Source organism: Cynocephalus volans, chromosome 2, assembly GCF_027409185.1.
Source record: "Cynocephalus volans isolate mCynVol1 chromosome 2, mCynVol1.pri, whole genome shotgun sequence".
Lineage (NCBI taxonomy): Eukaryota > Metazoa > Chordata > Mammalia > Dermoptera > Cynocephalidae > Cynocephalus > Cynocephalus volans.
The window spans coordinates 208,526,389-208,554,353 of record NC_084461.1 but is presented as its reverse complement, the minus strand read 5'-3'; the positions used below and the strand labels follow the sequence as shown (position 1 = coordinate 208,554,353).

Sequence of the window (27,965 nt, the reverse complement as noted above, 5' to 3'; positions counted from 1 at the left end):
GTCCTAGCGTGTTTGCAGGCCCCTCCCTGGATCCCTGCATTGTGTGTGTTAGGGGGTCAAGCATGACTCCAGGATAGCACTGTAACCTGGGGAGGCTTGCCTCCTGAGGGCAGCCCCAGGCACACCTCCCGTGCCCAGGGGTGGGCAGAGTATGGCTCTGGAACCAGGAAGATGCAGTTTGAGCTGCTGGCCCTCCTGGACTCAGCTCAGTGTGTGTGCAGGCCACAGGGGGCCCAGACAGGGGACCCATCCACGGATCAGGACCTGTCCTCCTGCTGACCCCACCCTGACTGCCTGGAATGTGCTCCCCCCTCTCCCGCCTACCACGGCTTGGGTTTCAGCCTCTGCCTATCCTGGCCGGATGCTGATCTCAGGATGTTGGCACTGTGCTGCCCTAGGGCTGGGGATCTGTGTGGTCAGAGACCAAGGATAGGCTGTAGGTCTCAGGTCCCCATGGCACTCAGCACAGCAGCAATCTGGCCTGGCTCTGATGTGAACTAGCCTGTTCTCTTCGAACCTCAGTTTCCCCACTGGCAAGTCCGGCCAGTAAGCATGTGGGCGTGAGTCCAGAGCTGTGTTGTGTACAATTTCGCTGTCATCACCCCCTGCAGGATGATGGCAACTGTGGCCACAGGCTCAAATCCACCATCTCTCTGATATGATGCCTAGGGTCTCAGTCAGTGAGGGCCACCGGCCACTGGCCCATGGTAGAGCCAGGCCATGCCTACTCGACACCCCAAGAGTGTCCAGGCTGGAAGGAGCAAGGATATTTTGGTGCCCTTAGTGCATAGGGCGTTCTGGGAACTAGGTATTTCTGTCATGTGAGGGTGTCTGGCTAGTTTTCGTGGTGGTAGCCTGGGTGTGGCCACAGGAATCAGTGAGCAGTGTTGAAACTGCTACCCCAAGGCTTCTGCACTCAAGGTTTGAGAGGTGGGGCAGGGAGGGGGCCCCAAGACACCATGTGGGCTCGGCCAGGGGTGACGGGTGACGTCAGGAGGACCTCCTGCAGGTCCCGCCTGGCACCTCCTGGGGCCTGGAGGAAGCCTGTGGCAGCTAGGCCTAGCACCTCGGGAAGGGCCACCCAAAAATGCGCCCCCGTGGTTCATGGCCTTACCCACTGACACAGCCCGAGGAGGCGCTGCAATTTGGGGCTGGCCTCTAAGGTCCCCCATGCGGTGAGCAACAAGGCAGGGTCAGCCCTTGATGTGCAGAGGGCAAGAACACGCTGCTGTCCTTGCCAGCTTGGGCGGAAGCAGGCCCTGGGTCAGGGGGCTCCGGGGGCTGTGAGGAAGACACCCCTGGCCTCCTGGTCTGCATGAGCTGAGGGAGTCTGCCGTGTGCAGACACCTGTGCTCCAGGCACATGTGAGCAGATGGTCCTGCCCACTGACACCAACCCCCTTCACCCCAGGAGCAGAGCCCAGGCAGCCAGGCCTCACTGGCCACAATGCCAGAGGCGCCCGAGGTGCTGGAGGAGACAGTGACAGTGGAGGAGGACCCTGGCACACCCACCTCCCATGTGTCCATCGTCACGTCTGAAGATGGCACAACACGGCGCACGGAGACTAAGGTACGGCTGGGCCCAGGTGCTGGGCAAGCAAGCTGGGCAGCAGCAGCTGTCCCCTCTGCCGAGTAGATACACAAGCTGGCCCCCTGGGGCTGCCCACTGTTCAAGTAGCAAATTAAAGCCATCCTGGCCCCACCAGGGCAGTTTTCAGGCCTCCTGGGCTGCCTAGCCTACCTGCCACCTGCCTGTCCACTAGGTCACCAAGACAGTCAAGACAGTGACCACGAGGACGTTACGCCAGGTGCCTGTGGGCCCAGATGGACTCCCTCTGCTGGATGGTGGCCCTCCGCTAGGCCCTTTCACCGACGGCCCCCTGGACCGGCATTTCCTGCTACGTGGTGGTGGCCCTGCAGCCACACTCTCCCGAGCCTACCTCAGCAGTGGGGGTGGCTTTCCCGACGGCCCTGAGCCCCGTGATGGGCCTAGCTACGGCAGCCTGTCCCGAGGGCTGGGTGTGCGACCCCTGCGCACTGGCCCCCTTGGCCCAGGCCCTGGCGAAGGCTGCTTCACGCTGCCTGGCCGCCGTGAGGCCTTCCCTGGAGGTCCCGAATCTGGGCCGCCGGGTGGCCGCTCCCTGCCTGAGCGCTTCCAGGCAGAGCCGTATGGCTTGGAGGATGACACACGCAGCCTAGCCGCTGATGACGAGGGTGGCCCTGAACTGGAGACCGACTATGGCACGGCCACAAGGAGGAGGCCTGAGTGTGGGCGGGGCCTTCGTGCCAGGTGAGCACCCAGCCCTCTGCACCTGCCTCCTCCGGGAAGTCCACCTTCCACTCCCCAGTCGGAGAACCCTGCTAGCAGTCAGGCTGCAGAAGCTGAGTCGGTCACGCACACTTCATTTTGAATTGGCCTCAGCTCTTCTCAAGGACAGCAGCAAGGGCAGGCACTGGGATGGTAGAATTTAGGCTCAGCACCTTCCCTGCAGGGCTAGGGCACAGGAGAAGCTGGTGACAGTGTCTAACACCTGCTGCCTTTGTTCCAAGCAGATGGCTGTGAAGACCCAAGGACAAGAGGCTCAGGGCGTTACTCTGAGCTTCAGGCCCCAGAAGCTCCCTGGGTCTCAGTTTCTCCCAGGCCCAGTGATAACTGCAACTCAGGGTCCCCGGCCCTTCCTGTCATAGCTCCTGGTTCTGTCCCCTCTGCCTTCTGTTTCTGTACCTTCAGAATGGGAACATGACCACAGCCCAGGTCTGGATTTGCTATGTGATCCTGTGCAAGTCACCTGACCCATCCTAGCCTAAGTCCCTCCCCAGGGAAGTGGGTTTGATGGTGATAACCCACAGGGCTACTGAGAGTCAAGGACATCTCCTGCCCTAAGGGGCTGGTGGCCTGAATGTCCCTTCAGTGTTCCTACTGCGATGGCCATGTGCAGGGAGGGACACCATTCCCGCCATATTCTGGCACCAGCCAGAGATGGGCTTCATGGGAAGATGGGTTTGTGGGAGGGAGGTGGAACCCCCTCCTCGGTCATGCACAGATGTTGCATAGAAATATGCTGAGCTCAGGATCGGGGAACAGTGGTTGGTGACAGGAGTGAGTAAGCTCCCTGTCCTGGGAAGGATGCAAGCGCTGGTGGCCGTTGGCTGGGATTTGGTTGTCATTGGCTCTGAGTCGGTTCTTGCTGGGCTGGGGTGGGATTCTTGGTGCTTGCTCCAAGCTTGGGGCCAAGATACGGATGCTGTCTGCCCAGCCCTGCTTGATGAGTTTACAGTCCCCTGGAGAAGGTGACAGGGCAGCTCAGAGAGAAGGGCTGACAGCTGCTGGGAAGATGTTCACACGCCCTGCTCGCCTGCGCAGGGCCTACGAGGACGTGGCGGATGATGGTGGCGAGCTGATGGACGAGCGGCCCCTGTTCCCAGCAGCAACGGCACCCTTGGCCCAGCCTGAACGAGGCAGCCTGGGCAGCCTGGACCGGCTGGTGCGGCGCTCACCGTCGGTGGACAGTGCCCGCAAGGAGCCGCGCTGGCGGGACCCTGAGCTGCCCGAGGTGCTGGCTATGCTGCGGCACCCCGTGGACCCTGTGAAAGCCAATGCAGCTGCCTACCTGCAGCATCTGTGCTTTGAGAACGAGGGTGTCAAGCGGCGCGTGCGGCAGCTGCGGGGGCTGCCGCTGCTGGTGGCACTGCTTGACCACCCTCGGGCCGAAGTGCGGCGCCGGGCCTGTGGGGCGCTGCGCAACCTCTCCTATGGCCGTGACACTGACAACAAGGCTGCCATCCGGGACTGCGGTGGTGTGCCTGCCTTGGTGCGCCTGCTGCGGGCTGCTCGGGACAATGAGGTCCGCGAGCTTGTCACTGGTGAGTGGGACCTGGCTGTGCATATCCCCAGGAAGGGAAGAGGGCAAGGCTCGACCTGGCAGGGTGAGACCTCCTGGGGTCTCACATCCAGGGAAAACACCCTGTAGACAGGAGTCCCAGCTACTGGGACAGTTTGCCCTGGGAGGCAGGCATCAGGCACAGGTGCTGTGACAGGTCCCCAAGCTCTACTGTAGGGGGGATCCCCTCAGGGAGGCCCTTTCTCTGCCTGCCCCTATGTCTCCACAGCAACTCCCCTGGGACCTGCCTCCTTTGTTCCCCCTCACCAACAGTGCAGTGGTGGGGGCTTGTGCCTTGTGGGACCTGAGGGACAGGCGGATTCACATGACCATCTTTCTGTGTGGCTGTAGCAAGGAATGGGTGGGAAGAGATGGCACCTGCCCTGCCCCTCCTCTGCACCCCACCCCCTCTGGGGCTCCTTCCCATCTGAAACCACAGCTGGATGCTGCCCGCATGTCTTGCCCAGGCTGAGGCGGGCCCCCAGAACCCCTCATGGCTCTTGTCATTTCCTGTCTACCTGGGCGAGCTGGGGCATGAGGGGGGTGGGGCAGGTTCTAAGTGTGGTCACTTGGGGAGGTAAGGAGGCAGTGTCCGTGGTCAGCACGGGTTGGTCAACGGTGCCCCACAGGCACGCTCTGGAACCTGTCATCCTACGAGCCCCTGAAGATGGTCATCATTGACCACGGTCTGCAGACACTGACCCATGAGGTCATCGTGCCCCACTCGGGCTGGGAGCGCGAGCCCAATGAGGACTCCAAGCCACGGGATGCCGAGTGGACGACTGTCTTCAAGAACACGTCAGGCTGCTTGAGGTGTGGGCAGGGGCAGGGCTCGGGCACTCGTGCCCGGGGCTGTTCCCGCAGGACTCCCGGTGCCCAGTCAAGGAGTCAGGAGCGGGCGCCACAGCCTGCACACAGGTGGCACCATCCTGGGGGCAGCCACGTCCTCATGGTCCCAGATAGCATGGAAGACAGCGAGCTGCCCAAATCTTAGGAGCTTCAGAGCCACATCACAAATCCTGTGGATGAAACGGGGCCCGATGGGGCTGTACTCGCCCCTAAGCACACACTCTGGACACGGTCTCCCATGTCTCCTGTGGTCCCACCGCTCCCGCCCTGCCCAGCTTCAATCCAGCCTTTCATCACCGTGACAGCCAGGGAGGGAGAGCCAGGGCCCTCATGTCTGTCTGCCTCGGAGGCTCATTCTACCTCCACGTGACCCCTGTCTTCCCCATCCCATCCCTGGGAGGCCCTGCAGAGTCCCCAGAGTCCTGGGTCCCCACGGTCTTTCCTGTCCATCAGGATGTGACCCTGTGGAGTCCTGACCTCCAAGCAAGGTGGGGCCCCAGGGTGAGAGAGGGAGCCCCAGAATTGCCTGTACATGGATTCAGGCTTCTTTGGGCTACCTTTGTCCCTTTCCAATTCAGCCGGGAGTCAGGGAAGCCCCCTCCAACCCCACACAGGTGCCTGGAGTGCCCCCTTGCCCACCCTCATTGTGCTCTAGGCCATGGTGTCCTGTCCCAGTAGCCCGAAGAGGCAGCAGCAGGGCTCATTTTGCAGATGAAGACAAGTCCCTGAGGCCAGGGTTGGGGATAGGGGCGTTCCCTGGGGACTGGAGGTCACTGGGCCTGCTCTTGGCCACCCAGGAACGTGAGCTCGGATGGTGCGGAGGCCCGGCGGCGACTCCGGGAGTGTGAAGGGCTGGTGGATGCGCTCCTGCATGCCTTGCAGTCGGCTGTGGGCAGGAAGGACACAGACAACAAGGTGGGCAGGGTGGGCTGGAACAGTCTTAGTCTCAGTCTCCCACTAATGGTCGGAGAGGCAGATGGTGCAGGAATGGGGTGCAGGGGACCTGAACTGTCCAGGGTGGCACAGAGGGTGGGTGTGCTGGCCTAGGGTGGCACTGTGGACCTGGCCCTCTTGTAGCAGCCACCCTGTGAAGGGACCTCCTGCTGCATGCAGCAGGTGCTCCACAAGGTAGGGGTTTCCTCCTGCAGCCCCTCCCTGGTGCTTCTTGCCCACGTGGACTCCTTAGCTCAGGCCTCCCCATGTCTATGCTCCTGGTGCCCTTGGTGCATAGCAGCTGTGGCCAGTCTTACCTGAGGGCCAGCTTTGTGCACAGGGGCCTGGGATGGTTAGCAGCCCCTGTGCCCTGTGGCCCTGCCCCACCAGCTCACCTTTCCCTGCAGTCAGTGGAGAACTGCGTGTGCATCATGCGGAACCTGTCCTACCACGTGCATAAGGAGGTTCCTGGGGCCGACAGGTACCAGGAGACTGAGCTCGGGCCCCCAGGCAGTGCTGCAGCCTCCCAGCGGCGGAGGCGGGATGACGCTAGCTGCTTCGGTGGCAAGAAGGCCAAAGGTGGGTGGGTGAGACTGGGGTATCTCTCTAGACCCCTGCCCTAGGCCGAAGGCCCTCTATACCCACAGCAGGCAGTTGTGGAGGTTGGAGGACACCTGGTCATCCCCCAGTGGGCAGGCAGGGAAACAGGGAGCACAGGAGTGTGTACTGTCCTGGGTCACACAACTGCCAGGCCAGGGCGTGGGACCCAGTCCTACACTACCCCCATCTGCACTGTGGGGCCCCCTGGGAAGGATAGGAGGGAAACAAGGTGATGATCGCCACCAGTGCCCACACCCAGTTCCTCAACTCTGGGGAAGGCTTGCAAGTTTGGGAAGTGCCACAGACAGTGCTGCCTCCTGGCATTCACAGAGCACCTGCGGCTCCTGCCCAGCCCTACAGGGCAGCACCCACCGTGCCTGGGCAGGCCCCTGCCTCATACCTTCCTCAGTGGCTCTCACAGAGATCTTCCCCCAGGAGCTGCAGTGAAAGCTGTGCACTGCTTTTACCTGCCCCACTGACCCCTGGCTTTGTCGTCCCTGCCCCACTGGTGGGCATTGAGCCCCCCACAGTAATCAGGATAACGTTCCACATCCCACTTGCTGAGGATGTGCCATGGGAAGTCAAGGCCTCCCAGGAGGGTGTTGGGGGGTGCCACTGCTCAGGCTCGTCTCCTCTCTCCTGTGCTTCCTTCGGCCGCCCAGAGGAGTGGTTCCATCAAGGTGAGTCCTTGTTCGTCCTGCTGTCCAGGCTTGGTGGGTACAGTGGGCATCAGGGGGGGCACCTGGCCCCATTGCTCAGACAGTCATTTCCTTGACAACTGCAGGGGTGCTGAGGCCTGGTGGGCTCCTGGGAAGCGTTCCAGCCTCAGGGCCCTGCCCCACCCCCAGGCCCATGGCTGGGGCAGCCGTCTCCATGGCAATTGCATAGACATGACAAGGGCAGGAATATGAGCCCTGGACTGGTGCAGAGGCTGAGAGGCTGCCCCTGTTGCCTCAGGCTCTGTTACATAGGCAGGGCTGGAGCTGGGGCAGAGCCCAAAGTTGGCAGGGCCCAGGTATGTTTGTCCCCAGGGGCACCAGGGAGCAGAATCTGCTCCTCTGCTGGTATGGGGCAGTGTGTAGTTTGGACAGCATCGGCACAAAGGACACGTGAAGAAGGGCAGGGTGGGGGCTGCAGATCCCCTGAGCTCAGCTCTGTTGCTTTCCAAAGGGGGAGAAGTACCCTCATCTGAGATGGGGAGGGTGGCTGGGAGGCAGTGAGCTCACTGTTGTGGAAGTGTGCAAGCCAGGGCTGCTGAAGTGTCTGTCAGGGGGCTGCTGTGGGGGTCGGCCTGGGTACAGGCTTTCTCCTGGCCAGTAGAGCCTGGCACAGTGTCCTGGCCCCAGACCTGGGGGACTTTTCCCCTTGGGTGGGACTGAGCACTGGCCCTGCATTACTGTGTGACCCAGGCAACTCCGATCCCTGTCAGCCTTCAGTTTCTCTACTTGTTGCTGTCTGCCACCCAGCCTGGGCTCCAGGTCCCCTCAGTTCACACACCTGGCAGCCATAAGGGAGCCACAGTCTGTGGTACAGCTCTCAGCACCTGACAGGAGATGAGTCCTAGATACTTGGTGCAGGGTTCAGATGTTCCCAGGCCCCGCTGCCACCACCGTTCTCCCTGGGTCGGCCTGCCTGCCTGAATTCTGAAAACAGTGCTCGGGGTGCTCTTTGGGGTCCAGGCAGGAGACGGCTGTGCCCAACTCTCCTGACATAATCCTGCCCTCCCCCGGGTCCACCTCACCTCTGGCCGCCCTTCTGTTCCAGGGAAGAAAGACAGTGAGATGGACCGGAACTTTGACACACTGGACCTGCCCAAGCGAACTGAGGCGGCCAAAGGTGAGTGGGCTGAAGCAGAGCCAGTGCTGGCCGGGGAGCCTGGACCCAGGGCCATCCAGGTAATGAACCTTTGTACCATCAAGCAGGCCTGAAGGGCCTTGGGCATCACGTGGGGGAAATGAGGTCCATAGGTGTGCGATTCGCCAGAGGATGGTCTAGTCCCTGGGCACCTGCTGTTCAGAATCAAGAGCCACAGGTCATTTCTGGCAGGAGATGGAGGAACAGAGAGGCCAGGCACTTGCTCAGTTGCACAGCAGGTGAGAGGTGGGTGGGGTTGGAGGGAAGCCCCCAGTTAAAGTAGGGCCACCAGTGTTGGCCACAGAGCTTGGACTCACTCCAAAGAGGCTGGGAGCCAGGAGGGCATGGTCAGATCCAGGTAGAGAAGTTGGGCCTGAGAGGTTGGCCTGAGAATGCCCAACTCAGGCAGGGGCAGGGCAGTTCATTCTTTCTGTCTCCTGTGTCTGTTGGGTTCCTACGGTGTGCTGACACTGTGCTGTGTACTGGGAACCGGTCTGCATGGGTAAGGTCAGACCTGGTGGGGCCTGGCCAGTCCTGTGAGTAGAAGAGCCCACATGTCCCCAGGTGGGGTGGAAGGACCCAGTTGTGGGCATCTGTGGCAAGCATTACAGGCAGAGCAACCAGCCTATGCGAGCGCCCTGATTGTGCTGGGAGTATGTGGACAGCAGGCAGCCTAGTGTGGCCAGAGTAGAGGAAGCATGGGTCACGAGGACAGGGGAGAGGTGATGAAATGTGGGTTGAGAGGACGGGGAGAGGGAGTAATGTCTCCAGCCAGGCAGAAGCTCCAGTGTGGGGACAGGTAGGCTTGGAAGACTACCTTGGCCTCTCCTCTCTGGAACACTACACAGGGCACCATCCTGGGACACTCCTGCTCCCAGGCTGGGGCCTCAATTGCTGGGGAACCTGGAGTGGTTGCCTGGGAAGGTGGGTCCTGTTGCTAGGGGAGCAGCCCTGGTTGCCGCCTTCCTCTCCAGCCCAGGCCTGGATGCTCCTGTTGCCAGACAGGTCCAGTTCCATTTCCTTGGCAGTAGCGTCAAGGAAGGAACAGCCTTACCCAAACCCACTGCGTCCTGACTGAGCTTCAGTTTGCTGCTCTGTGAAATGGAAATGCTTTTCCCTTTGGGTAGCCATAAGGGGTGGATACATTGATACTAAACATTCCCTGACTGTTCCACACCCATCCCTGGCCCTGGGAGCACTGACAGGGGGCAAGGTTGGGGGAGGGCTGTGATGGGTGAGGGAAGAGGTTCGGGTGACTGTGAGTGGTGGTTGCCCTGTACACAGGCTTTGAGCTGCTGTACCAGCCCGAGGTGGTACGTCTCTACCTTTCCCTCCTCACGGAAAGCCGGAACTTCAACACTCTGGAGGCGGCTGCTGGCGCCCTGCAGAACCTCAGTGCTGGCAATTGGATGGTGAGGAACCAGGTCTGGCAGGGAGGGTAAGACCTGGGATAGACAGGCAATTCCAGGCGCCCCATTGGTGCTGCCCCTGTCCAAGCTAGTCCCCACTAGAGGATGGGATACAGCGCCTCCCCAAGGTCTGGGAGGTTGGAGATTCACAGGCTGCAAGCAGTGCGCTCTGGAAGGTGGGGAAGTCTCTAGATGAATGAGCTGTTGGGGCAAGGCTTTGTCAGGCAGGGGACCAGCTGGAGCGAACAGTCAAGGTCCAGAGATAGGAGAGTGCCCAGCGTGTGCAGTGTGACTCCACACTGAGCAACCCCCTCTCACCCCCATTGCCGCAGTGGGCCACGTACATCCGCGCCACAGTGCGCAAGGAGCGCGGGCTGCCAGTGCTCGTGGAGCTGCTGCAGTCAGAGACCGACAAGGTGGTGCGTGCTGTTGCCATTGCCCTACGCAACCTTTCATTGGACCGGCGCAACAAGGACCTCATTGGTGAGTATGCTGGAGGGTCTCTGCCAGGGAGCAGAACCGGGCAGATGGCTCTAGGGTCCTGCTGTCGGGGCTTAGAGGATTGGTGGTTTAGGGCTCCGGGCCCTACCCCTGTTGCTCAAGTCCCATCCAGCGAGCCTGGTCCCCAAGGTTCAGCCCCCTGCTCGCAGGGGTCATGGTGGCATCCTGGCGCTCGTCTGGTGGTGCCCCTTGCCTGAACCTTGCCCTTTCCTGCAAGGGTGGGCAGAATTGTGTCCTAACACTCAGCCCTGCCCCTCAGGGAGCTATGCCATGGCAGAGCTGGTGAGGAATGTGCGCAATGCGCAGCCTCCACCACGTCCTGGAGCCCGCCTGGAGGAGGACACGGTGGTCGCCGTGCTCAACACCATCCATGAGATAGTGTCCGACAGCCTGGACAACGCACGCTCGCTCCTCCAGGCCCGCGGTGTGCCTGCACTTGTGGCCCTCAGCGCCTCCAGGTGGGTGGGGAGGGAGGGCAGGGTTCGGTGGCTGGAGAAGGCGGAGGCAGGGCTGTCCATGACCCCACCCTGGGCCCTGCCGCAGCCAGTCAGTGCGTGAGGCGAAGGCAGCCTCGCATGTGCTGCAGACAGTGTGGAGCTACAAGGAGCTGCGCAGCGCCCTGCAGAGGGACGGCTGGACCAAGGCGCGCTTCCAGGTACAGCCTGCCCTGGCCTTTCCCCCCTCACTTCCAAGCTCTGGTCCCCAGTTGACAGTGCGCCGATCCTACCCAGTGTCTGTGTTTGCCGTCTCCATAGTCTGCTGCTGCTGCTGCTGCTGCTGCTGCTGCTGCTACTACCAAGGGGCCCAAGGGAGCGCCAAGTCCTGGGGGCTTTGATGACAGCATGCTGCCACTGGTGGACAAGAGCCTGGGTGAGTACCAGCTGGTAGAGAGTTGGGGGCCTGGGAGTCCATCCTTTAGGCTCAAGAGTGGCTCCCCACCTGTGCTGATGGTGACAAGGTGGGAGAGGGGTGGAGGAGGAAGAGAGGCCTTCTCCCACTAAGGTGGCCTCATGATTGGGGTTCCCTTTCCTTGCTCTGGGTCTCTAGGGTACTCCCTTTCCATGGCACTTGCATTGGTGCCAAGCTGGGGAAGGGATCTGCCAGCGGGCAGAGGCTAGGCAGAGGCATATAAAAATGTTAGTGGTAGAGCCCACCTGCTGTGGGCTTCTCTGCCCTGGTCCCCTCTGGCCACTTTGTGCAACCAGCCACCTGCTCATGACTCGTAGACACCGAGAAGCCAGGCAGCCAGGATGTAATCCCCATGGACACACTCGGCCCAGGTGAGTGCAGGTGCAGCTTGGCTTGTTTCCTATGCGAGGAGGAGGGTGGAGGCCTGAGATAGGGATGCTGGTTTTTATGGGGTAAGCATCATTGGTGCTAGGAAGGCCTTCCAAGGAGGTGCTGGTTAGAAAAAAGACTTGGTTTAGGGGTACCGCGGCAGTGAGGGGCAGGGCAGCCAAGGAGGGGCAAGTGCCCAGCCAAGGCCTCTGACCTGCCAGCTGAGGGGAGGCTGCAGGATTCCGAACTGCAATGGGGGGTGCCAAGGTGGGAGCTGGTGAGAGAGCTGCTCCCGCACAGGCCTCCAGTATGGGGCAGGTGAGGGCCCTGTCCAGAAGCCTGCTGTGCCAAGGGTCCCCTGTGTGTGGGCTGAGATGGAGGTCTACTGTTCGTATGGTGTCTCCCTCAGAGTTCCCCTCATGCTACCCACCCCACCCCACCCACAGATGGATACTCCACTGTGGACCGGAGGGAGCGGAAGGCTCTGGGCAGTGGAACTACAGGGGAGGCCTCTGAGAAGGAACCATTAAAAGTAAGTGGCTGTGGGCAGGTGCCCTAGAAAGCTTCATGTTCTAGGGTTGCCCGGGGAGTGGCCCGGGTAGTGCTGAGTTTGGTCCGGTCCCTGGGGTACAACTGAGCTGAGGGACCAATCCCAGGAAACAGCCCCCTCTCTTTGGGTGCTGATGGGTTCGAAGCTCATGCCCACTGGGAGTGAGGGGCACGGGACAGAGAGCCACCTGGCCACACCCTGCACAGGGAAAGAGAGTCTGTGAGCAAGCAGATCGGCTCCTTTCTCTGCATGTGCGTGCGTGGGCGAGGGCAGCACCTGCCACCTGCTCTGTGCCAGTCCCTTGGCTTTGCACACAGGCGTCGTGCGTCCACGTGCCACCTTGAACCCATGTGAGCCTCACTAGCTCAGCTTCCTTCACCCTCAGCGCTCTCCTGTGCTGCCTTGGCAGGCCCAGTCTCACAACACCCTGGCCCAGCCCCACTGACCAGCTGAGCCCCACCCGTCAGCTCTGACTAACCTGCTGTGTTCTGCCTCTAACACCTCCTGCCCACCCACCCACCCATGTGCTGCAGCCCGACCCCGGCAGGAAAGCCCCTCCTCCCGGGCCCAGCAGGCCTGCGGTCAGGCTGGTGGACGCCGTGGGGGACGCTAAGCCTCAGCCTGTTGACTCCTGGGTCTAGCTTGCATGCCTGGTACGTTGTCTCGTCTGGTTGTTCATGTGATCATTTTCCCATCCTCTGGGCCAGGCTTCTGGGTAACCTCTGCTGGCTGCATGCTCTGCTCCTGTGTGCTCCCAGCAGGACCCTGGCCTCCAGTGCAGCAGCCCAAATGCCTGGCTTAGGGAAGACCAGACTGAGGGCTAAGAGGGAGGGTCCTCTAGGCCCATAGCCCCGTCCCAGGCACTGTAGGTTCAAAGCTCCAAGGAGATGGGACCAGGGGAGGGATGGCCCCCCACACCCTCAGACGCCCCAAACACAGAGCCCTGCAAGGACCAGCAAGAAGGGACTGGCCCTGGGGCCCCTCAGAGTTGGCCTGTACCACCGGCAGCAGCTGCCTTTCTCCACGTCTCCATCCATGCAGTGTGTGGAGGTGGCTGCCCTGCCTGGAATTGCATGTTGTCCTGCCCCACTCAGCTGGCCGACACCTGCCTGTGCTTGTGGCTGCAGCCTCTGCCTTCCCCTCTCCCTCCACAGGGCTCGGGCCCAGCCATTTGTTCTTAGGGACTGGATCACCAGGAGAAGGGCCATCCTGTGCGGACCCTGCCGTGGAGCCTGGAGCCCTCTGGTGGCAAGGGTTGGCAGCACCTGTCACCCTGAGCTAGGGCCTGATTTTCTTGATGCTTCTCCTGTCCTGCCCCCTCCCTCTGCAGTCCCCACCTAACTCCCTAGGCCAGTTAGCTGTTACTGACTTGGTGCTGTGTGCGAGCTAGTGAGAGAGAGAAGGCCCAAGAAGGCGTGAGGGCTGCCATGGGCAGGGACCAGGGAGGCGGCAGGGGAGGGCATCTGGTTGTGCTTTAGGGCTGGTGGAACAGGAGAGGGTGGCTCTGTGTGCACAGGGCCCCAGAGGAGTGGGACGGGCCTGGTCTGGTGGCTGAGGCCGGGGGGCCAGGCAGGCAGCTGGGTAGGGAGTGGGGCTGAGGGAAGGAAGTTGGACTCTGGAGGATGGAGGGATTCCCCTGGGCCTCCCCTGCATGGCAGGCCAACCACAGTGTGGGGCTGCTCCAAGATGGCCGGCCCCAGGTAGGGAGGCTTTGGAGGGAGCAAGATGGGGCTCAGGCTATGCATGCCCACCCCAGCCGCGCCCTTGAGTCCTGTGGATATGTGGGACCCCCATGCAGTAGAACCTTCCCTGAGCTGATGCTGGTCTGGGCCAGGGCTGCTGCATCTGCATCTGCCTGGAACCCAAGCAGCAACTCTGGACTGACCTGCAGCAGCAGCCGGGGGCGGGGGGTCAGAGGGGGAGGCTGCTGTTCAGTGCCTGCTGTTTGTGACTTAAAAACAGAAGAAAAACACTGACATAAAGCATTAAAAACAAAACCAAAATAAGACTGTATTGGTAAACATCTAAATTTTTGTAAGAAAATCTAAAAATTAAAAAAAAACAGCAAAGGAACTTCTGTCTTCTCTTTCCTGGGTGCTAAGAACAGAGGCCTGGATCTGTCTGGGTGGGGAAGGGGCGGGTGGGCATCCACCTGCTGTGCTCAGTGGTGGGTAGGGATCTGCTCCTGGCCCCTAGGGCCTTTTGCTTATCTCTCCATGTGTCCAGAGGAACAAACTGGCTTCTGGCTGCTTAGTTGGGCCAAAAGCCCTGGAGTAGAGTCTGGCCAGTGGCTGGTTTAGGCACTGGTGGGCTCAGCCAGGACAGGGTTGATCTTTGTCCCCGGTCTAGGAACTCAGCCCGTACTGGGGCCTTTGGGAGCCTCTGAGGTGGCTAGCAGTCTGACCCCTTGGGAGAGTTGGGGCTGGAGGGCCAGAGCGGGGGTTGGGGACAGCCCTGGATTAGGTAGACACAAACCAACTCTGCTTTGTCACTTGTAGGTGGCAACCTGCACAAATGCTGTGGCAGTCTGAGCCTGCTTCCTCTTCCATAGGCAAGGCCGGGTAGGATTGGGGAAGGAGATGCTTCCGCTCAGTGTCACATGTGGGCCCAGAGGGCCAGACACTGCTGTTTGGTCCTGTGTCCACCTGTCCCCAGTGCCTGCCCAGTCAGAGATGGGTGTAAGTCTGGTCGATTGCACTGTGCTGGTTTCCCAGGCAGGCAGACATGCATGTGGTGCTAAGAGGTGCCCCTGGCCTGGCCAGAGAAGGAGCAGTGTTAAGTAGGGCTGGCTCCCTCTCCACTGCTGGGCCAGGTGTGATACCCAGAACTCAGCCAGTCCTGGGCCGAGCATCTGGCATTATCATCTGTCACGGGGAGCTCAGTGTGTTTCGTGCCAGAGTGGAGCATGGCAGGGTACGGGGGCCACGTGGAGGGTAAGAAGGGTGGTGCTAAGCTGACCTCTCGTATCTAAATATCTAGATCCTGGATTTCTTTTTATTTTTTTAAAAAAGATGAACAGGGCCGAACTTGTGGCTCACTCAGGAGAGTGCAGCACTGGGAGCGCAGCGGCGCTGGGAGCGCCGAGGCCACAGGTTTGGATCCTATATAGGGATGGCCGGTGCGCTCACTGGCTGAGCGCGGTGCGGACGACACCAAGTCAAGGGTTACGATCCCCTTACTGGTCACACAAAAAAAACCCAAAAAACAAAAAAAGAAAAAAGATGACCGGTAAGGGGATCGTAACCCTTGACTTGGTGTTATCAGCACCACGCTCTCCCAAGTGAGCTAACTGGCCATCCCTATATAGGGATCCAAACCCGTGGCCTTGGTGTTATCAGCACCGCACTCTCTCAAGTGAGCCACGGGCCAGCCCATGGATTTCTCTTTTTAAAATATGAAATTAGAATATAAGATTATTACAGCTAGCTGATTTTAGTAAAGAGCCTGGTATTTGTTGTTAAAAAAAAGACAGCGTGGAGCTGCAGCACCAAGAGGTCAACGTGGGGAGGGCTCAGGCCTGCAGCATGCTTTGCATTTGAGGACAGACCCCAGGACCGCAGAAGTAGGGTTAGTGGGAGCACGTCCATCGTGCCCTTCAGAACCAGGCTGCTGAGGGAGCACAGAGCAGGGCGGGCCATCAAGGCTGCGCCGGGCTGCCCAGGCCCATGTAGACGGCCTTCTCCAGGCCGTCCACAACCTTCGTGTACTCCAGGAACGCGGGGTAGTGTGTGCACTCAAAGCGGCTGCTCCCACGCACGTGTGCCAGGAAGTCTGGTGTTCCCGGGCAGATGACGTTGTCGGCCAGCAACACGGTCCCCTTCCGCAACAGGCCATGTTCCTTCAGGGGACAGACAGAAATGGGTAAGGGTCAGGGATACCAGGCAAACCCACCTGAAACCAGAAGAGTTGCCCTTCACCTGGCTGAGACTCCACACGCTGGCCTGTACCTGGCCCTGAGGCCTGGGACTCCTCGAGGCCTTCCATTTTCTCCCTGGCAGTGGCCACTGCAGGAAAGGGCTGTGCTCCAGTCCCACCTCTAGAGCGCTGGCTCGATGAGGACAGGGACCTTTCACTCCTTCCCTCACTCCTGTATCCATCCCTAGCCCCTAGTATAGCATGTGGCACACACAATAGGTGCTCAATAAATGCTAGCTGAGTGGAGGAAACAGTGGGGCCACAGGCCAGTGGGTCCCTAAGACACCCAGTGCTGGGAACACAGGCACCTGCAAGTGAGAGGTGTGGGGGGCAGGGGCAGCTCAGCCACTGGAGGCAAGACCAGCCTGACCAAGGTGACCCTGCGGGGCTGGGGGTGGGGCCAACCTCTCCACCAACATGTGTGTCCCTGGGGTTCTGCTCTGGACATCCCCAAGCTCCTGCATTTACAGACCCTCATCTCTGTTGGTGCCTGGGCCCTGGGAGGACGCTGGGGTTCCTAAACCTGTACTCTGTGCAGAAGGAATTGTTATTGGATATGCAGCCACAGGTAGTCGCCCCAGGGCCTGTCCTCAGGGGAGAACCCTCATAGGATGCTTGTGTGTCTACGCTGGGAGGAGGACCTGCTTACATCGCACAAAGTAATAGAGAAACCTTGAGAAGAGGTATTTGTCTTCAGGAGAGCAATAGAACAGGGCAAGAGATGCTTCAGTCACTGTCGCTTAAAGACTTTCAAAGCACGGAGGATTTCACTTTCAAAGCATGGAGGATTCTTTGTACGTAATCATAAAACAAAAGTTAGAAAGAAAGAAAAAAAAAAAAAACTCAAATATCCAAAGCAAAACCAAATTGCTGGCAGTAGTGGTGTCTGCACTTGACTTGTAACCACTGGCAACTGACCCTGCCCCCTCCAGGCTGTGGCCTATGGATGTCAGTCTTAGTGTTCCCAGCTCTCCTGGGGTGGTAGCCGGGCATTTCCAGCCTGTGGGCTGCAGAAGGTGCAAGGTCAGTGAGGTGAGGGCGCAAGCCCATGCTCCAGATTTGAACAGGAAATACTACTACGAGTCATAATGTATTTTCTCTTAGAAAAAAGAAAAAAGAATGTCCTAGCCATGTCGGCTGAAAGACCCAGAGCAAAGAGCAGCCGGGCAGAGGGCTCCAGGCCCAGGCCCCAAGTGGGGGCCCGTCCAGGTCTGGGGTGGGAAATGCACAAGATGAGTAGTCCAGGTCCTCAGGCTCGTCCCAGAGGATCCAGGAGCCAGCTTCAGAGGAACAGTGTGACCATGATGACAGATGGGACCCCAGACACAAACTCCATGAGTTAATCATGAAAGAAAGGAAGGAGGGACTGTCCTGACACCACGAGCCTCCTGATGGACGACTGGGACCGCCTGCAATTCTGGCTGAAAGAGCCTCCGCTCTGAGCAAGGCTGCAGGTCTGATGCCACGGAGAGGTGATGGCACCAGAATGGGTAACACAGGAGTGAGGTAGTTGTCAACTCTGCCCACCGTTCTTTGAATATCCTCCCTTCAAGAGGTGGTGCCTCATTCTCTGCCCTTGGTGTGGCTGGACTCAGTGACTGATACATAGAATGAGGCAGACATGACAGTGCGTGACATCAGATACTAGGTCATAAAAAGGCACTGTGGCTTCCTCTTTGCCTTCGTTATTTCGGTCTGTCTGTGTCTCTCACTGTGTCATCTCTGGCTCTGGGGAAATCCAGCTGCCATGTTGTGAGGACACTCAAACAGCCCTGTGGAGATGCCTATGTGACAAAAGACTGAGGCCACCCCTTCAAAGCAGCCATCCAATTTTGAATTGCCACCTGCCCCTTAGTCCCTTACCTCCCCCCACCACCCACACACACAAAGCCGACCGGGTGGGGGGAAGAGGAGGAGGGGCTGGGCCTCTGCAGAGCCAGGCTGGCCCTGACCCTGCACTAGCCAGGGGCCGCAGAGCCCCAGCTGTGGGTCTGCAGAATGCACGTTTAAAAAATACAGCCATTCCCAATTTGTGTCTTCTCTGCTTTTTAGATAATTACAGCTTTGAAGAAGCAGCACTGAGAAACTATTAGTTTCCTAGTTACTAAACTGCAATATTTGCTACTTTTCTATCAATGCAGGCCTCTGTAATTATCACACACACCAAAGCTGCTGAGATCCACCCCCCGGGACGCAGCCCAGCTGTGGGTCTGTCTCTCCCGACCAAGCACTGCCTGGCCGGCCGCCTGCTCTCTGCCCTCAACAACCAATTTGCAGCTTCCCGCCCCGCTGCTGGGGCTGGGCGTCCCCCTGCCCAGATGGGCTCCCGCAGCCTCCCTGTCCTGGCCCAAGGCCATCCAGTCCCCACTGCCTTCTCCCTTCCTGACACAGGTCCTCCGGGTCACCTTCTGGGCCCCAGGTCTTCCCTCATGCTCCACTCGCAGGGCTCAGCACCGCCAATGTGGTTTCGGGGCCTCTGAAACGCCCTCCCCCAGCCATCCCGCTCCACTCTCCACAAGGCTGCCAGGGATCTTCTGGATCTAACAGGTCTAAGCCCACCCTCACCTGCTCCAAGCCCTCCATGCCCTGACTCGTCCTGTTCCCAGAACGTTCTGTGCCCTTTTGCACCCACCAGTTCTCTAAAATGCTGGCTCCTTCCCATCCGTGCCCACGGCCTGGGTGGCTGTCCCCTCACACCCATGGTCCCACAGTGGAGCGTCTGGCTTGTGGAGAGCTGCAGGTGAGCAGGCACCAGACAGCGATGTGGGACGACCCCACACTGGCACTGGGCGGGGAGGCCGTGGGGAGGCCGAGCATCCTGAGCGCTGGGGGAGGGCCAAGGAGCTGCTCAGTGTCCCCTTCTTGACTACCAGGGAGGGACAAGTTAGCGTGTCATCAGTATGAAGCTCCATAAGTGTCAGCGCACAAAGGGTCACCAAGCCGCAGCCATCCAGGGATCGAGGATGGGCCAGCAGTCACTGCTCAGCCTCACTCAGGGAGGCACTGGGGGTCCTCACCAGGCGGAGCCGGTGGAGTCTGGGGGTGGGGTGCGGGGCTGCACAAGGGACCCAGGAGGAAGCTCTGCAGGAGACACCCCTCCCCCTGAGCCAGCACCAGCCACCGCCCAGCCCAGAACAGCTCTGCCTCTGTACCTCAGCCCTGTGCCCTTTCTGCCCAGGCCTTCTGGTCCATGGCGCTTACCCCACTACCTGGTGGCACCGTGCCCTGTGCAGGTGGGCTGGCACTCCCATTCTCAATTGGCCACCCAGCCAGGCCCCTAGCCCAGCTCCCCCTGCCCAGAACTCCCTTCCTCCCCTCTCCTCCCCAGGGCCTCTTCAGCCCTCTGTGCTCCCTGACCTCGTGGCACCTCAGTTGGAATGAGGTCTGTGTGCCCACGGCTGCCCCCCAGGGCCCAGCTTTGTCCCCAACGGCCGCCCTCAGCAGGGCTTAGCTGGGGCACCTGGCTCTTCAGAGAGACTGAGGCTGACCGACCAGGTGGTGCCGGCGGCCCCTGCAGCAGCATGGAGGCCCATCCTGGCGAGGTGGGTGGTGGCTCACCTCCAGGAGGATCGTGTCCGGCAGGTAGCGGTCCTTCCAGTGGTCGAGGAAGACCATGTCCAGTGTGTCCACGTCATACTTCTTCTTCAGCTGGGGAATGATGTCCTGGGACGCCCCGACCAGAACTGTTACCTGTGTTAAATCAAAGTTATAGGCCATTGTTTGGGACTGAGCTCCTGCACTAGGCCCCAAAAGACCAGACTAAGAACCAAAATGGAGTCGCTCGTGCTGAGGTTCCTCGTCACCAAAGCAAAACTGAGTTACTCTCTGACCTTCCGAGAAATTAGGAGAGAGAACAGCCGATTTCCCAAACAGGCCAGTTTCAGTTGTTCCCTCTGCTTTAATCCTTACAAAAAAAGTAATCTGATGTTAACCAAGCACTTCCTTCTCTGTCCCCACCTTATAAGGAAAGTCACTTTGAAATGACCAGTCCACGTTTTGTTCTTTGTTTCTGCTTTCTTCAGCCCTTCTCTCTCTACAAAACCAAACTCCTCTGCTCAGCTCATTGGAATACTATTTTACTTTATTTTACTCTATTTTATAAATGAAGTGTTGCCCAATTCTAGGATCACAAATAAAGCCAATAGAGATCGTTCAGCTAAATTTGTTGTAATTTTGTCTCTTGAGCCCTGGAACAGCACTGTCAGTGCCCATGCCCATGGGGACAAACAGGAGACCACCCGCCTGGACACCCACACGAGTGTTCACCCAACAGCTTTCTTTGGGGTTCTGGAGAGACAAGTCCCCGCTCTGCCCCCATCTCTCCCAGGGCAGCCTTGGGAGTTCCCTGCTGTGCAGAGCGGGGCAGCAGGAACCCTTCACCGAGCTGCCAGGGCTTCCTTCCTTGCTGCTGGGCCTGGGAAGCACCGTGGGGCCCGGTTACAGTGGGTGCTCTGTGACTGAGGGCTTGAACCCAGCTTGGGGGTGACTGGCCTACCCCGGCCCCTCTGAGCCTCAGTATCCCTATCTTCACCCAGCTCAGGCGTACACACCCTGTCCTGCAGGCCCGCGAAGTCCAGCACGCGCTGGGTGATGGCAGCGAAGTCAGGGTTGAGCTCGATGGTGAGCAGCCGGGCACCGGGCCCCAGCAGGCGGCCCATGCGCACGGCCGAGTAGCCGCAGTAGGCCCCCAGCTCCAGCAGCACCGAGGGCTGGTACTCCCGCACCACGGCATCCATGATCTGGCCTGCAGGGTCGAGGGGAGAGGGATGTGAGCGCAAGTGGAGGCAGGGGGACCCGACCCTCGTCCTGGGCCCCACTCCTCTCTTGACCGAGCTACAGCCCCTCCAGGATGCCCGACCTCTGGCCCTCTCACCTCCACCCACCCTACCTGCTGCTGGGGGTCTTTTACCTCCCAGATCCCTGGCCCTGAGGACCTGGTGCCCACTGTGCATACCATCCGATCCATCCCATGGTCCCTCAGGCCTCTGCACCGTTGCACTCACTGGTCCCTCTCTCCTTGCCACCCTCCCTGGCTGACCACAATGCACCTTAACCCAGATCTGCCCTCTCTGGAAACTCCACCCCACCCTGTCCTCAGGGCCCCCCTGACTACCCAGAGCTGGATGCTGTGTCGTGGGCTCTGAGGGAGCTGGGCAGGGGCAGTCTTGTCCCCAGGGACAGACTCCAGGGAATATAGCAGGGCCTGCCTCTGCCCCAGCCTGAAGTCCTAGGTCAGAAGCAGACCAATGGGGGAGGGAGGGACACTGGGAGAACCTGACTGGCTGGTCTCTAGGCAGGTCCCAGGCCTGCCAGGGAGAGTTCAAGGATAGTTGCCCCACCATCAAACCCCATGACTGTGGGGGCCTCCCCAGCAGTACGGTCATGAGGAGTCACTAGGGACCAGTGTCCACTGAGTAGTCCGTGGCAAGGACAGTGCAGAGCCTGACTCCCACCTCCAGGGCCCTGGACAATGGGCCTTCCTGGGCTGGCGCTCTCTTTACAAAGCACTTTTTTTTTTTTTTTTTTTTTAAAGATGACCGGTAAGGGGATCTTAACCCTTGACTTGGTGTTGTCAGCACCACACTCAGCCAGTGAGCGAACCGGCCATCCATATATGGGAACCGAACCCGGGGCCTTGGTGTTATCAGCACCGCACTCTCCTGAGTGAGCCACGGGCCAGCCCACAAAGCACTTTTTTTTTTTTTCGGTCAAACATCACTCTCTCCCCACTGGTCTGGGTACAGAGTCCTGCGATGGGTGTCCAGGTCAGGAAGTGAGAGGCTGGGCCTGCGGCTTAGGCCCCCAGGGCTCCAGATAAGCCCCTAACCCCCATCTGGGCCTGTCCCAAGCTTCTCAACCACCCAGAAACGGGGTGCTGGCAGGCCGCTCCTGGCAGGGCTGTGCTGCCTGCCTGCCAGCTGGATTACCCACCTTTCTTGTCACCCACATTCATGGCCCACTCCTTCTGCGAGCAGTAGGTGTCAATGACCTCCAGCACACTCTGTGGATCCCCCGCCTTGGCATGCTCTAGCATGTGGCGCAAGATGCGCTGCTCCTTGCTGTCGCCCATGAGCAGGTCGTGGATGGGCTGCACAATGTACTCGCAGCAGGCGATGAGAAGGAGGCCCCAGAACCAGCTTCTGTGCACAAGCAGCAGCGCCAGCAGCACCAGGCCCAACGAGACAGCTGCCAACAGCAGAGCTCCGGCCTCCAGCATCTGCTAGCAGGTCGGGTGGGGCATGGAGAGGGGATGGATGAGGCAGAGAAGGGAGAAGGGAGGCAGATGAGTCCACAGGAGAAGGGAAGGAGGGAGGACAGGGAGGGGCAGTGGCTACTGTGCTCTGTCTCCTTCCTGACTCACCCATACTCCTCAGTTTGGGGGTGCTACCATTGCCCCCTGAACTGTAAGCCAAATAAACCTCTTTTCCTTATAAATTACCCAGTCTCAGGTATTTCTGTTATAGCAACACAAATGGACTAATACAGAAAATTGGTACCAAGGAGTGGGTTGTTGCTATACAGATACTTGAAAATGTGGATGCAGCTTTGGAACTGAGTAATGGGCAAAGGTTGGAGAAGTTTGGAAGACTTAGAAGAAGAGAAAAAGATGAGAGAATGTTTGGAAGATTTTAGAGATTGGTTAAATGGTTGTGACCAGAATGCTGATAGAAATATGGACAGTAAAGGCCATTCAGATGATGAGGTCTCAGAAATGAGGAGCTTATTTGGAATTGGACAAAAGATAACCCTTGTTATACCATAGCAAGGAACTTGGCTGCATTGTGTCCATGCCCTCGGACTTTGCGGAAGGTGGGACTTAAGAGTTGTGAACCAGAATGTTTGGCAGAAGAAATTTCTAAGCAGCAAAGCATTAAGGAAGCTGCATGGTTACTTTTAACAGCCTACTCTGAGTTATGGCAGCAAAGGCATGATGTAAAGCCAGAATTTAAAAGGGAAGCAGAGAGTAAAGATTTGGAAAATCTGCAGCCTGGCCGTGTGGTAGAGAAGCAGAGCAGGAGAAAAATGCAAGGGTGAAGCAGATAAACTGTTTGCTGAAGACATTAGTTTGGTGATGAGGCAGCCAGATGCTAAGAACCAGGACAATGGGAAAAAGGTCCTAAAGGCATTTGAGAAGTCTGAAAGGGTGCTGCACCCATCACAGGCCCTGAGCCTAGAAAGACTGAGTTGTCCCAGAGGACAGACCTAGGGCGCAGCTGCCCTTGGGAACCTGCTCCCTGCATCCCAGCTGCTCTGGCTGGAGCAGCCCTGCCTCAGACAGCTCCCCCAAGTGTGGTTTGTGCAGCAGCTCTGGAGAGTAGAAGCCTGAAACCTTGGTGGCATCCACATTGTGTTAAGTCTGCAGGCCAGCAGGACAAGAGAGCAGTGGAGGCGTGGCAGCCTCCACCCAGATTCCAGAGGATGTAAGGAAAAGCCTGAGGACTGAGGCAGAGACCTGCCGTAGGGGCAAAGCCACCACAGAGGCCATCTACTAGAGCAATGCCAAGCAGGAAAGTGGGGTTGGAGCCCCCACAGAGAGACCCCACCAGGCAAATGTCTAGTAGAGCTAAGGCAGCGGGGCTGCCTCCAGGACCAGAACTGCAGGGCTTCTGGCAACGTGCAACACAGGCCTGGAAAAGCTGCAGGCACCAGCGCAGCACACTGGGCTGCACCTGGCAGAACTGTGGGAGTGAGGTTGCCCAAGGTTTTGGGGGCCCAGGTGCCCCATTGTGCCCAGGATGCAGGAGTTGGAGTCAAAGATTATTTTGGAGCTTTAAGACTTAATATCGGTACTGCTGGGTTTCAGACTTGTTTGGGACCTGTTTCTCCTTTCTTCTGGTCTATTTCTCCCTTTTGGAAAGGGAATGTGTACCCAATGTCTGTTCCACCATTGTATCTTGGCAGTAGATAAATTTGGCTTTGTTTTTACAGGTTCACAGCTAGAAGGACTTTTGCTTTTGGTCTCAGATGAGACTTTGGACTTTTAAGTTGGTGCTGGAACAAGCTAAGACTTTTGGGACTGTTGGGATGGAATAATTGTATTTTGTATGTGAGAGTGACATGAGTTTTGGGAGGCCAGGGGTAGATTGATGGAGTTTGCATGTGTTGTCCCCTCCAAAACTCATGTGGAAATTTGATCCCCAGTGTGGCAGTGCTAGAAACGGATTGAGTCATGGGGGTGGATCCCTCATGAATGGATTAATGCTCTCCCTGAGTGAGATCTCCCTCTATTAGTTCCTGTGAGAGCTGGTTGTTTAAAAAGACCCTGGCACCTCCTCTCTCTCTCTCTCTCACTTGCTCTCACCATGTCATCTGCTTGTACCCACCGGCTGCCTGCTGCTTTTCCGCCATGAATAGAAGCAGCCCGAGGCCCGTGCCAGATGCAGCTGTCCCAGAATTGTGAGTCAAATAAACCTCTGTTCTTTATACATTACCCAGTCTCAGGTATTTCTGTTACAGCAACACAAACGGACTAATACAACTGCCTTGTGCTGATGGAGGGTCAAGGTTCAGAGGAGCCAGTCACGTGCTCAGTTGCCTAACTGTCAGCGCCTGGGAGCCAGCTCCCCACTGTCCTCTAGCGCCCTTAGGTGGGTGGAGCAGGTGTGTGTCCTGTGCCTCTGGTAGTCCTGCACAGAGGCCTGCCCTGTCATAGCCCCGGCCCTGGGCACTTTCCCTGACGGGCCTGGGTGGAGGAGCCACTGCCCTGACTGAGCTGGGGGACAGCTTCAGCCCACAGACCCTCTAAAACCATACAGAATACAAAGGCATCTATGGACCAAGGCTGTCACCTCCCAGCCGGCTTAGAAGACACCTAGGTAGGGGGAGACCCCACCCCTGTGCAGCCCCCTTGGCCCCTCGCATGGGGTACGTGCTGGACGCTCACACTCCTGAGAGCCCGACAAACCGTGCGGTCCTGTAATTAGGTTAGGAGCGAGGCGGTTCCCAGGCCAGGCACAGCAGCACAGACCCACTCGCCACTCCCCTCAGGGACAGCCACACATGGTGTCTTTCCCAGAATGAGAAAGACAGGCCCTGCCACCTGCACCACAGTGTGAGCGAGACACACAGAGCTGTATCCGACAGCCACGAGTGGGGCGGGATGAAATCACCGCAAGCGGCCCTGCTTCAAGTTGTCTTGGCACGAGCTCCTCTGGGCGGGCAGCCCAGGACCCGTGAGATGGAAGCTCAGCCAGAGGCCCCCCAGCCGGCACAGAGCAGAGTCCACACAGTTCAGAGCAGAAGTCCACAAGTGATTTCAGACCAGAGACCCCAAAATGGAAAAGGGCGCCAGGAGGAGGAACTTGGGAAGCTTCCCACAGGGGCCCTGTGGTCACTCTCGAGTCTTTCTGGGATGGGGCCTTGGAACCCTGGTGGCCACACAAGATCCTGCTCTCTGCTAGAAGCTCCCCTTTGCAAAGGCACATTCTGGGAGGGGAGGCAGGCCCAGGACCTCACAGGAGAAACGTGGAGGACAGCCTCAGGGCTCCAAACCCCAGGACCATTAGGGTAGATTCAGGGGACAGAGCAGAAGATAAACAGGAAACCCAGGCTCTGCCCCAGCGGGGTGGGCCAGTGTGGACACACAGACTTCTAGGTGATCCGGTCACTTGGCCATTCCACAAGGCAGAGTGGACACGTGTCAGCAGGTCTGTGCACAAGTGCCGGGCCTGAAGCCTCACCTACCCCCTGCTCTGCTCACTGCTTCCGTGGTCCAGCTGACCTTCAGGCTGCTTCCGAGCCTGGCTCCTGCCTGCTGGGCTGCAGGATGGGTCTGGGCTCTCCTTCTCTCAGCTTATCAGCAAAGCAGACATGATTTGTGTGAAGTTCAATTTTGCCTTTGAATGATCAACAGAAGCTGTAACCTGGAAATGACCAAGGTCCAGATATCTGAGCCCCTTCTCTGGAGACCAGCCTTGCCTGGGCCTTCCCTGGGGGTAGGTGGGGGGGAGGCAGCGCTTCACCTTTCCCGGCTCAGAAGAGACAGTAGAAGTCCTCGGAAAGGCGGTAAGACATTGTCTGGAGTGTCCCCAAGTCAGGGACACTGGGGACAGTCCCCCTGGTGTTTGCTGGCACTGCCCTGCAGGATATGGCGGCACGTGCACCTGTGCCTTGTGAAACGCAGGAGAAATGATCCACTTTGCTCAAGCCATATTTCCCCAGGAGAGTCAGCGTAAACTTGGAAATGACACAGAAGACCAAGGACTAGTTTACAAAGAGCATATACAAATCAGTAAGAAAAAGACAATCCAAGAGAAAAATGGACCAACATGACCAATATGCAGCTTTCAGGAAAAGGCCAAAAGGCCATAAGCCCCGAGCAGACGTGGGAAACCCGGTGCAGGCCTCGGTGCCAGCATGAGGTGCCTCTGCCTGGGCTGTCCTCGGGCACCGCCTACACCCACAGGAGTGTGGATCGTGCCATCTTTCCTGAAGGTCTGGCCTCACCTCACAGGGCCCTAAGAAATCCTGCTGCCAGGAGCTCCATGCATGCAGCAGGACGTGCCACGACCACAAGGTGCGTGAGGTGAAAACACAGGGCGACGGGCAGTCGGTGAGGACGGTGTCTCTGTTCGGAGAGGAAGATGACAGGAAACAATAGGGAGGGGACCTCGTGGGTCTCAAGTGGCTGGAACTTTCCATCTTGCTCCTTTCTTCATGGTTAGGATTTCCTAACAACACACCTGTGTTTCTTTCTTTATTATTTATTATCTATAATGGTTTAATTATCTGTTATTACTACTAGTAGTAATAGATGTCATATTTGAGTGGTTAAATAAGGGGACATTTTGTTTTATTCTCTGTATTTCAAAAAATCGAGTAAATGTTAGAAACAAATATCAAAAATAAAAGGGGACAATTTGAGGGCAGGCCTGTGGCTCACTTGGGAGAGCGTGGTGCTGACAACACCAAGTCAGGGGTTAAGATCCCCTTAGCGGTCAGCTTAAAAAAAAGGGGGGGGTCTGCTTAAATAGTAAATTACTTGGTAGACGCTGGAGCCCTGAACTATAAATTTCAATCCCCATAATATGTAAATTGTGTAACAATTTGGCTTTTTAACCTCTACTCTCTAGGTCTGTCTGTTCTTAAATTTGCGGGCCTGTGTCCCTTGGGTCTGACGAATGGGACAGAGGGAGGAAGCCACAGCACCGCAGGGAGGGGCCACACCTGCAGGGGCAGGGGCTGCCGAAGCCCCTTTCCTTTTCCTGTCAGGAGGGGACGACAGCTCCTACAGGCGGGACACAGTGGGCCCCGCTGGCCCGAGGACTGCTGACCAGTCCCCTCATCGCCACGCGCGCTTCCCACTGTGGCCCCACCAGGCCCTCCTGGGCAAGGGGCATGGGGGACCAGGGAGGTGCTCAAGGCGCCCCCAGCATCCTCAGTGAAGCTTCCTTGGTCAAAGGGCTGACCCCAACACATATCCCACCCCCATGCCATGCCCGGGAGAGGGGCCTTCACTGCCCACCTCAACCTCACCCAGTTCTCCAGCGACCCCCAGAGGAGAATTCTGGGATTGTCCTGTGAGTGTCGGCGGCCCAGAGTGAAGGGACTGGCTGCCCCAGGCCACCACCCAAGCACTGGCCACTGCCTACACTGCCTCTAGATGGCCTTGTCCTGGCTAATACACCCTCATACCATCTCCCCTTGTGGGGTCTCCCTGACCGCAGGGCCCCAGGGCTCCCAGACCACCCTCCTCTGCTTTGTCCAGCTGTACTGAGGAAGGTCATGCCCACCTGGCTGTGGGGGGAAGGGGACGCAGGACCACGCCCACCTGGCCATCCAAGGACGGACACTGCCCAGTCACTGCTCACTGCCTGGAGTTTTGCAGAACAAAAGAATGATCGAGTGAGTGAATGGAGGGCCGGGGTCCTCAAACACTGAGAATCATGCCAGTGAAGAAAACCACATAGATTAGAGCATGGTGCTGATGACACCAGAGTCAAGGGCTGGAATCCCTGTATCAGGAGCAGCCAAAAAGAACAAAAGAAACACTTAGAAACCCGCAGAGGGAAGCATTCAGAGCTCTTCAGGTGTTCCTATGCTGGGATTTTGCCCCCAAAGCCAACAGAACAGCTTGTCTTGCTGGAGGTCCTGGGAGCCGAGGCTGGGCACGCCAGCTCAGTGTCCCCCTGGAGACCCTTATGACCTGACTACCCTGCTTTGGTTGTGGGGCCTGGGTGGGGATAAAGTGTCCTCA

General features: G+C 58.5%; 2 protein-coding genes across 8 annotated transcripts in view; one reads left to right on the top strand and one right to left on the bottom strand.

The window, feature by feature from the left end:
- ARVCF (ARVCF delta catenin family member) overlaps window positions 1–13,927 on the top strand; it is a 50,482-nt gene extending 36,555 nt beyond the window's left edge. For 4 of the 7 annotated variants that reach the window (XM_063086627.1, XM_063086625.1, XM_063086631.1 and 1 more), the window contains 15 exons: window positions 1,411–1,569; window positions 1,763–2,289; window positions 3,364–3,863; window positions 4,510–4,693; window positions 5,527–5,644; window positions 6,070–6,241; window positions 8,027–8,098; window positions 9,401–9,528; window positions 9,858–10,008; window positions 10,286–10,484; window positions 10,570–10,681; window positions 10,782–10,896; window positions 11,253–11,306; window positions 11,751–11,836; window positions 13,009–13,927. In XM_063086627.1, the coding sequence (XP_062942697.1) occupies window positions 1,411–1,569; window positions 1,763–2,289; window positions 3,364–3,863; window positions 4,510–4,693; window positions 5,527–5,644; window positions 6,070–6,241; window positions 8,027–8,098; window positions 9,401–9,528; window positions 9,858–10,008; window positions 10,286–10,484; window positions 10,570–10,681; window positions 10,782–10,896; window positions 11,253–11,306; window positions 11,751–11,836; window positions 13,009–13,035 (2,604 nt within the window). In that variant the 3' untranslated portion in view covers window positions 13,036–13,927. Of the gene's footprint in view, window positions 1–1,410; window positions 1,570–1,762; window positions 2,290–3,363; window positions 3,864–4,509; window positions 4,694–5,526; window positions 5,645–6,069; window positions 6,242–8,026; window positions 8,099–9,400; window positions 9,529–9,857; window positions 10,009–10,285; window positions 10,485–10,569; window positions 10,682–10,781; window positions 10,897–11,252; window positions 11,307–11,750; window positions 11,837–12,387; window positions 12,557–13,008 lie in introns of those variants that run through there. The other 3 variants (XM_063086628.1, XM_063086630.1, XM_063086632.1) reach the window with 2 other exon arrangements.
- Window positions 13,840–27,965, bottom strand: part of LOC134369859 (catechol O-methyltransferase-like) — a 28,945-nt gene continuing 14,819 nt past the window's right edge. The window contains exons 2-5 of the mRNA XM_063086636.1: window positions 21,701–21,986; window positions 20,320–20,513; window positions 19,328–19,459; window positions 13,840–15,692 (exon numbers count right to left, since the gene is read on the bottom strand). Of these exons, the coding sequence (XP_062942706.1) occupies window positions 15,492–15,692; window positions 19,328–19,459; window positions 20,320–20,513; window positions 21,701–21,986 (813 nt within the window). The 3' untranslated portion in view covers window positions 13,840–15,491. The remainder of the gene's footprint in view (window positions 15,693–19,327; window positions 19,460–20,319; window positions 20,514–21,700; window positions 21,987–27,965) is intronic.